General features: G+C 34.2%; 2 protein-coding genes across 2 annotated transcripts; one reads left to right on the top strand and one right to left on the bottom strand.

The window, feature by feature from the left end:
- The first annotated feature begins 4,503 nt into the window (after positions 1-4,503).
- Positions 4,504-6,735, top strand: LOC131637145 (CRC domain-containing protein TSO1-like). Its single transcript, XM_058908021.1, has 7 exons — positions 4,504-4,539; positions 4,759-5,406; positions 5,535-6,001; positions 6,054-6,095; positions 6,178-6,244; positions 6,337-6,458; positions 6,535-6,735. Exons 1-7 carry the CDS (start codon positions 4,504-4,506, stop codon positions 6,581-6,583), a joined length of 1,431 nt encoding a protein of 476 aa, XP_058764004.1. The 3' UTR covers positions 6,584-6,735.
- LOC131627654 (uncharacterized) lies at positions 6,709-9,639 on the bottom strand. The gene is made up of 2 exons (XM_058898494.1): positions 8,989-9,639; positions 6,709-7,007 (listed from the first exon to the last, which is right to left on the bottom strand). Exons 1-2 carry the CDS (start codon positions 9,496-9,498, stop codon positions 6,966-6,968), a joined length of 552 nt encoding a protein of 183 aa, XP_058754477.1. The 5' UTR covers positions 9,499-9,639; the 3' UTR covers positions 6,709-6,965.
- Between the last annotated feature and the right edge of the window lie 375 nt (positions 9,640-10,014).

Here is a 10,014-nt window from a genome sequence, read left to right as displayed (position 1 = left end):
TACGTACAAGTTGCACCGTCATTAACTTAATTGATAATCAAATTAATAAAAAGTATTTTTTATTTTTAAAATAAAATTTTTTTCTAAAAATTAGAAGCATAAAAGGGTTTAATAGTACACCCTCTCTATTCAAAAGAGAATACTTAACTGTTTATATAACTACTAAGAAACCCGTGCCTTCGCACATGATATGATACGGGACGCGCTTTTATTTTAGATGTTTATTTTTTAATAGAAAAATGTCTGGTACCTATGAAAAAATAATAATTGAATGTATAGAAAAATGTCTGGTACCCGTGAAAAAATAATGATTGAATGTATAAAAAAATATCCAGTACCCGTGAAAAAATAATAATTAAATGTTTAGAAAAATTCTGTTGCCCGTAAAAAAATAATAATTGAATGTATAAGAAAAATGTCTAGTACCCGTGAAAAAATAATAATTGAATGTATAGAAAAATGTTTGGTACCCGTGAAAAAATAATGATTGAATGTATAGAAATATGTCTGGTACCGTGAAAAAATAATAATTAAATGATTAAAAATATGGGGTACCCGTGAAAAAATAATAATTGAATGCATAGAAAAATGTCTGGTACCCGTAAAATAATAATAATTGAATGTATAAAAAATGTCGGTTACCCGTAAAAACACTTAGATCAATAAATTTTTTTAATACAAAATACAATTTTGTTAAAAAAATGTTAATACTAGAAGATAAAAAAATATAACATTATATCAATTAAAAAATTATTTAAGAAATCGGATTTAAAGTATTTTAAGTCAGAATTAATATTATATCAATTGCGCAAATAACACATTTTTTTAATTACTTTTTATTTATTGCATTTACATAAAATTTTATTTTTTGCATGTCATTTTTAAGGTTTAATATAATAAATTAACATATTTATGAACATCAGTTTTTTATTATTTGTTATAGAAATAAAATTATAAATAATTTTAAATATAGAAAAAACATTAATATTTAAAATAATAAATTTATTGGTTACCTGATATGCATAAACAATAAATAGAAAGTAATTAAGTATCAAAAAAATAATGGGAAAACATGCAAGTAATTAATTATCTTATATGTATCACGTTCCTTTTTTTATATTATATTTGTCTTTGTTTTTCTAAGAAAGATTAAAAAAAATTGGCAAAACATGCGAGATGAAAAGAAATGATGATGATGATGAGTATTGAGTAAAAAAGCAACCAACAGCAAGTACATGGAGAAGGTGTCCACATGACACAATATAGAAGCAGAGGGACATTACGGTATTTTCCAGATCAGTCTCTTTTCTTATATTGTAGATTAAAAAAAAAAAAAGCTAAAATGGAACGTGATTATGTGAATTTTTTTTTGAATAACCATTTTTTTAAAAAAAATTCCAGAAATAACAAGGTTTTCAAAATAATTACGAAAATGTTTTTTTTTTTAAAAATAACACGTTGTCGCCAGGGGGGTGGCGACAACGTTCTGGGCTTAAGTGATGTCGCCAGGCCCATTGGCGCCTCCCTTGTATTGTTTAGGTGTTGTCGCCACCCCCCTGGCGACAACACCCCCCCTATTTTTTTTTTCTTTTTTTTTTTGTTATTTTTTTCAACTCCTTTTTTTTTTCTGTTTTTTATATTACTTTTTTAGTTGTTTTTTTATTTTTTTTAAGATGGAAATATAATAGCAATAAATTAAACATAACCAAAATACAAAATACATTGAAATGAAAAACAACACAAAATACATTAAAATGAAAAACAACTCAAAATACATTAACGATACAAATAAAAATCCTATTGCGCGCCACGTGGACCATGGTACGATCCACATTCAGGTTGTCTAATAGGTCGTGTAGACGGGTCACGAGTTGGTAATGTCCCCCTATTCCTGCGACGACGCCCCCCTCTATTTGGTTCGTCTTGTGCTTGAGTCGACGGCCCCTCAATGAAATCTGGGTCTTCAAAATCTGTGGGCCGTCCTTGACCTCTAGAATTCCCTCCATAGGATAGGCGGGTGCCCGCGGCGCTGTCAAAGCTTTGTCAAACCCGGAGTGTGGATACATGCTGAAGGCATCATTCAGAAAGAAATTTAATGCGTGGGTGATACGTTCGATATCTCAAGCCCACACCTGCGTCACCACTAACATGGCGCAAGATCATCGAAAACTCAGTCATGACATGATATGTCATACCATCATTCCTCTGGTCGAAACTGACCCATCACTGAAGGTGAAGACAATTATTTCTCATTGCGTTTCTGTGTTCAAATACAGACCTTCGTACAGAAAGGCTTGGTTGGCGAAACAGAAAGCAATTGAAAAAGTCTACGGCAACTGGGAGGAATCGTACCAACAACTTCCTCGCTACCTGGCTGCACTGCAATTGTATTCACCTGGGACTGTTACTATATTGGAGACACTGCCGGCACAGTCCCAAGACGGAACCCCTCTCGAAGGTAATGGAATCTTCCATAGACTGTTCTGGGCGTTTCGACCATGCATCATCGGTTTTGGTTTTTGCAAGCCGATTATTCAAATTGATGGAACATGGCTGTATGGGAAATACAAGGGAACTTTGCTGATGGCGGTCGCGCAGGATGGAAACAGCAACATTTTTCCAATAGCCTTTGCTCTGGTAGAAGGAGAAACAGCTGCTGCTTGGAGTTTCTTTCTGAAGAATCTCCGAGCTAGAGTTGCTCCACAGCCTAACCTTTGTTTGATTTCGGACAGGCACGCTTCTATTGACAGCGCATACAACAATCCGGCAAATGGTTGGCACAACCCCCCTCTAAGCATGTCTACTGTATTAGGCATATAGCACAAAATTTTATGAGAGAGATCAAAGATAAATTTTTGAAGAACCACTTGGTGAACGCGGGGTATGCCTTAAACCAACCTGGATTTCAATACTACCGCCGAGAAATAATGTTGACAAATCTAGATGCAGGGAGGTGGATTGACAGCATTGACAGAGCGAGATGGACTAGGTCATACGACGATGGGGCTAGGTGGGGTCACATGACTACAAATCTTGTGGAATCAATGAACGGGGTTTTCAAAGGCATTCGAAACCTACCTGTAACTGCCTTGGTTAGTGCTACGTATTTTCGGATGGCAACTCTGTTCGCCACAAGAGGTAAGCGGTGGAATTCAGTGTTACAAACACAACAGGTCTACAGCGATGTGTGTATGAAATATATACAACAGGAATCTGCCAAGGGTAACACTCACCGAGTGACCGAGTTCGACCGTCATGGCCACACCTTCAGTGTAAAGGAAACAATTGACCACAACCAGGGGCTTCCACGACAACAGTATCGCGTCAATATCCCAGATCGTTGGTGCGACTGTGGCCAATTTCAAGCATATCGCATGCCTTGCTCCCATGTCCTTGCAGCATGTTCACATACTCACTTTGATGCATTATCTTTGGTATCAGAAATTTACAAGGTATCAACGTTGCTCAACGTATACGACAATTACTTTCCGGTGGTAGCAATGGAAGCATATTGGCCTGTGTACGAGGGGGAAACAGTTTGGCATAACGATTTAATGCGTCGGAATAAAAGCGGTCGACCAAACAGCAGGCGTATTAGAACCGAGATGGACGTAACTGAAAAAATGCAGAGGAAGTGTAGTATATGTCGTGAGGTAGGACATAATAGGACCAAATGTCCCAATCGTGGATCTAGCTCCACAACATAGTTTTTAGTTTCGATGATATTTGTAATTTACTTTTCCAATGAAATGAACTTTTTTCATAGATTTTATGGGTTACAACACAAAAAACATTACCAAAAAAATAATGGATTCAGGAGACATATTGAAAGAAATTACCAAATATTACCATGGAAAAAATATTTGGAACCAATAATATTTACAAACATTTAAGAGAAAATATTACCGAAAACATTAATGTTGAAAGAAAAAAATTACCGAAAAAATTATATAAAAAAATAATGTTGAAAGAATATTTGAAAAATATAATATAAAAAAATTTAAGAGAAAATATGTTAAAGAAAAAAAATAACAAAAAAAAAAGAAAAAAAAATATGGGGGGGTGTTGTCGCCAGGGGGGTGGCGACAACACCTAAAATTTGCATGTAGGCGCCAGACCCACTGGCGACGACGTTCTGGGCTTAGTGTTGTCGTCACCCCCCCTGGCGACAACGTGGTGCAGGTAGTAAAAAAGTGACATTTCGGAAATTTTTTTGAAAAGTTGGTTATTTCTGAAATTTTTTTAAAAAAACTTGTTATTCAAAAAAAAAAATTCTGATTATGTCTATAACTATATGTTTACAAAATTCTAAAAATAATCGATTTTAAACTCTACTATTCACTAATGAAAATCCATTTAAAATTTTTGTTTTCGCGAAGTTTATTTAATCCATAACAAACGAATTTTAACACGCATATAAATATGTAAAATCAAAGTGTATTAAGTGTCACTTTAAATAGAAGCATTACAAGAGTTAGTTGTTGGGTTCTCTGAAGAGAAGAGATGGAGGCACCGCTATTTTCCAACTTAGAAGAACAGGTTTCTTTTGTTTCAACACTCACCACCATCTCCATTCTTTCTTCACATCACTCTGCTGCATTTTAATCTTTTTTGCTGCATCTTTCTTTCTCTTTTCTGCATCATATAAGTATTATCAATCTTGATTCTGTTTGTTTCTTAAGTTTCTTGCGTTGCATGTGCTTTTTGTTCATCTACATTTTGTCCCTAAATAGTTTTTTTCTTCATATTTTTATGCAGGATGATGATTCTTTCTTTAACTATCTCAGCAGTCTTTCTCCTTTAAAGACATTGAACTCACTTCCCATGGATTATCCTCTTTTCACATCACCCGATGTGACTTTTTTTGAGGATTCCACATTCTTCGATTCTAGGGATAATCTTTTGGATACATCAAACCCTCAAGTTTCGTGCGAGAATGTAAATAAAATTTATTCACATGAAAAAGTGCCTACTTATTCTACTAATTTATCTCATGATTCAACTGAGTCATCTAGTCAAGAAGCTGTGCAATATGGTTGTTGTAGCCCAGAAGATCATCCACTAATCTCAAGGGATGATGTTAACTACCTTCTTGGATTACTTGGCATGCAAGAACCAAATGGTACCAATGTCAAAGATTCAATTGAGGCAAACACTCAAGTGCCAGATTGTGATTACAATAGCTTAATTAGTACAACACAATCTTTGATTCCTTTACCACAATCTACCACTAACAGTAGTAATTATACAATGCATACTGTTGATCCACCTGCTTCTACTTCAATACATGAGTCTGAAAATAATCCTTATGAACCAATACCTGCCACTTACAGAAATCAAACATGGAACAATCTTGCCAATTTCGCTTTAATGGATAGCAAACCAATTCAGACAGGGAATGATGAGGTTAGAAATTTGCTGCACTTTGTATCATGTTCTTTTGTGGTTTATAGATGTTCAATTTCTTTCTACTTGTGTCAATTTGTTAAATAAATCATTCATTGTAAAAATACTTGTTTTGTTTTTGTATATAGCTTGTGCGTATTAGACACAGTATACAAATGGGCTTTCTGGATTATGACAAGACCCGTTATACTTCAAACATCACTTCCTGTTCTTCAAAATCTGGTGAGAAGAATGCTAGTAATGAAACTGGTTTTGCAATTCCAGCCTCAAATCATTACAGAGGCATAGAAAATGAAATGACGTTTTCCAGATGGAATCCTGAACTGCCGAGCTGCAATTCTTCCTTGCATCTTTCTGAAAGCCACCTATCGCAGCTCTCCGCATCAATGGAAAATCATTTGGGGCCATCTGATAATGAAGTTCAGTCTACAAAAAATTTCACTAAGTTTTTAGTTCACATCACGGGTGAAGATTTCTGCGGTAGTACCCTCAAAATGGAGAGTAAACAGTTGGATCCTCCAAACATGAAAAGGAAGAGGAAAGGTCAGATTGATGTAGGTGCTTCTTGTTCTAAACATGAAAAGGAAGAGGAAAGGTCAGATTGATGTAGGTGCTTCTTGTTCTAAACATGAAAAGGAAGAGGAAAGTGCTGATTTCGGTCAGAGTACCCTCAGAAAGAAGAGGAAAATGTAGTCGTCGATTATCTTCATTCCATTATTAAGTAATTTTTATCTTTCTTCACTAGTCTAACACCAAAGTTTGATTTCGCAGCCACAAATCAGGTCACTGTCAATGTAGAAAAGCAAGCTGCCTGAGGAAATATTGTGAATGTTTTAAGGTTTTCTTTCTCCACTGTGACATATATCACGCAGTAAAGTTTTAGTTTCATTTATAATATGAATTACAATGGTTGTTGGTTTTATTTTGAAGGGTGGTGTTGGTTGCTCCCCAAGTTGTAAGTGTCAAGGATGTGAGAATATATATGGTAGAAAGGATAGGGAGGCACAAACAAAATCGGAGCTTGAAGAAACAGAAGCATTACAGATTTGCAGGTATGATGATATGCTAATTTTTATGTTTGATGAGATGATAAATTTGATGTTCATTATTGATGTTTGCATGTGACAGACCATTGGAAAGATGTAGTGGCAGCCAAAAGAAAGAACTTGTGGAATGAAATGCTATTGGATGAGTCTATTCAAATGAAAATATAAAATGAAGGCACATGCAGTTACAACTTTAACAGAATGATATTTTGTATAGACTTACAATGATATTTTGTATAGACTTACAAGCATTTCATACAATAATATTTTCGAAAGTTGGCTGAAATTATCTGTAATTAGAAATTGACAGGGTATAATTTATATACATTGGAATGAGTTAAAATACGAGTATATGAAGAAATATCATCTTGATGTCTTCAAATTCTTCGCTGTGTCATCCATCCGTCGTCTTTAGAACTTTTTTCTATCGTCATTCATTCCCGTCATGTTTTGTGTACATTCATTGTGCTTCTTCCAGTGCTTCTCTTTTCTATAGTGTGTTTCTCCCTGCATTTAGCTTTGATTCAACCAGCTGCACCTTCTCTGGCGGTGACGCTGAAAAACATTCTCGAAAACCACCATAAGCACCATCATAATCTCATAAAAAGCATGAACACACCTGTCTTGGCAACAATCACCTATGGCCACTGCGCTACAACTTTTACGGATAGAGCTTACATTACATTATATCTACCTGTTCTAACAAGGCTAAAACTTAATAAACTTTAGCCTGAAAGGAAAGGTTAGGATCAAAATTGATTGAATATGATTCCGCTGCATTTATTTACTGAAGGGGATCATAATGCTATATTAATCAATGCTCAATACCAATATACTATTATAAGAAAGGATTTTATTTTAAGTGATTATATTATTTGAGTCAGAAATGATGGCTAAGTCAACTCTTCAATATGTTAATAAATAAATCAATCCCTTTGGTAGCATTGCTATTGGAAATGGTTTATCAAACGAAGCTAACATCAATGTTAGGACTAATCAATTGTTAAATAAAAAATCATCAACTAAAGAAGAAAATAAAGAGGAGCTTTTAAGTTCATCAAAATATAGCTTTCTATTTCTAATTCCAAATGATGTGTTTTTTTCTCCACTTGTTCTTATTCCTGCTTACTCATTTTCCTTCCTATACTTTCTCATTATGGAGCCATGATGATTCATATGCCATGCTACAGTTCAAAAACTCATTTGTTGTCAGCACCACACCTGCACAATGGTCTCCTTGTTCATCCACTTCTTCAAAGATAGAATCTTGGAATAACGGTACAGATTGTTGCGAGTGGAACGGTGTCATGTGCAACAATGTATCAGGTCACATAATTGGTCTTGACCTTAGTTGGAGTCATCTCAAAGGTAAATTCTCTCCTAATAGTACTATCTTCCAGCTCAAGCAACTTCAACAACTCAACTTAGCTTTCAATGAATTTTTTGAATCTTCAATTTATCATGGAATAGGCGATCTAGTGAATCTCACACATCTCAATTTCTCATACTCTAGATTCATTGGTAATGTTCCCTCAACACTCTATCACTTGTCAAAAATAATTTCCCTTGATCTCAGCGGCAGTAGTGTAAGACTCGATCCATTCACATGGAAGCGTCTCACTCCTAATGTAAGACTTGATCCATTCACCTCGAAGCGTCTCATCTTAATGCAACTAATTTGAGATAACTTCATTTAGACGGCCTAGACATGTCTTCAATCAATGAAAGTTTTTTGTTGCAACTAATAAACATGTCATCCTCTTTGATTTCTTAGTCTATCATCCACTGGATTGAATAGAAAATTTCCCACTAACATCCTCTATCTACCTAATCTTGAAGAAGTAGATATATCATCTAATCAAAACCTTAGTGAGATTCCTTACTTAGACCTCTCCTACACTTCTTTTTTAGGTGGAATTCCTTATTCTATCGGTCAGTTAAAGTCTCTTACTCAGTTAGTCCTTACAGAGTGAAATTTTGATGGGTTGGTTTCTTCATCTATGTGGAACCTCACTCGACTCTCATTCTTGAATCTTGCCGGCAACAGTTTTCCCGGTGAGATATCATCATTATTTTCACGGTGAGATATCATCATTATTTTCAATATAATAACTTTAGTGGTAAGATTCCAAAGGTTTTTGAAAATTTCCAAGGTGTCATCCAATATATGAATTCAATAAATAGAAATAGATATCAATTATTGAAATTATTAAGCAAATTGCCACAATTTATCACTACTGCTATATATTAAAAAAAAAAAAATCAAAATCCCATAATGTAATGTTGTAGCAACCATCTAGAGAGGACATATAAGTATTAAAGAATGATGTAAGCATACATAAGTATAATACTATTAAAGAAACATTCTTAGTGTTTGGTTTTAAATTAGAATGGAACATGACTTGACGACAGGCGGTCCTAATTCAGTTATCCTGTCCCAGACATGGGCTTGAAAAGTTGAAGAAAGGATATTGTGCCCTTTAGGTTTAGCTTTAAAGGTAATGTAAAAAGTAGTTAGAGGAATACGCTGGCTGACTGCTTTGACAATGTCTTCAAACTCGTAATTTAAACCCTGATTATCATAATTGTAGCTTTCCAGAGCAAGTTTGGAGAGGTGAATGAAACGTGGGCGCCATCCTTCTGTAATGGTAATGGGTCTTGGGAAGTTACTGAAACGTAAATTCGCCAAAGGTGGAACAGGAATAGCATCGTAGGGACTTATGTTACGACTACTCTCCCAATACTCATTCACGGCCTTTTCACTATCCTCTTCTTGTTTTATCATTGCTTTATTCTTGTACACAAACCTATCACATGAAAAATAACATGGACATGGATCGTCTTCGTACTTTTCTTTTAGATATTCTACTGGTTTCGATTCCCAACCCAAGTCTGACTCAGTTTCCGATCCTGATTCATCTTCTTCTGATTCCGACTCTGATTCGTCTTCTTCTGATTCTTCTTTTTCTGATTCCGATTTCGACAGTTTCTCTTGTTGTTCAGATTCGGATTTCAGCGGCTTCTCTTGTTCGTTACCCATCGACATTAGGTCAGAAAGATTGAATAACAATTCACTGGTTTCGATAAAATATAGACCAAAATCCTCTTTACTGTATATAAGCAAGCAAACTTGACCCTTTTAGTTTGGACGGATCTTGCTATGTTTACTAACCCTAGATACATAAATTGATATATTTCCTCTCTTTTCTACTCATAACTAGTAACAAACCGTCCGGGTTCTAGTCTGATACGCGTATTTACTTGCATAATATATTTATTATAAATATAAATTTAGAAAAGAAAAAATATTTAAATTAGCAATAGATTTTTTCGTATATAAAAATATTTAGATCAATAATAAATATTTTTCCATATATCATTTTAAAAAAAAAAAATTGGATCATAAAATAAAAAAGAGTTTATTATTTTTTTCATATATACAAATATTTTAATCAATATCATATCTTAATTGTACTTTTTTTTAATATTATTTATAAAAATATTTAAATCAATAATAAATTTGTTCCCGTAGATAAATTTTAATTTAAAATTATTATTTTTA

The sequence above is a fragment of the Vicia villosa genome, linkage group LG1 (assembly GCF_029867415.1).
Source record: "Vicia villosa cultivar HV-30 ecotype Madison, WI linkage group LG1, Vvil1.0, whole genome shotgun sequence".
NCBI classification, from domain to species: domain Eukaryota; kingdom Viridiplantae; phylum Streptophyta; class Magnoliopsida; order Fabales; family Fabaceae; genus Vicia; species Vicia villosa.
The sequence above is the reverse complement of the archived record's forward strand: the minus strand, read 5'-3'. Positions and strand labels throughout refer to the sequence as shown.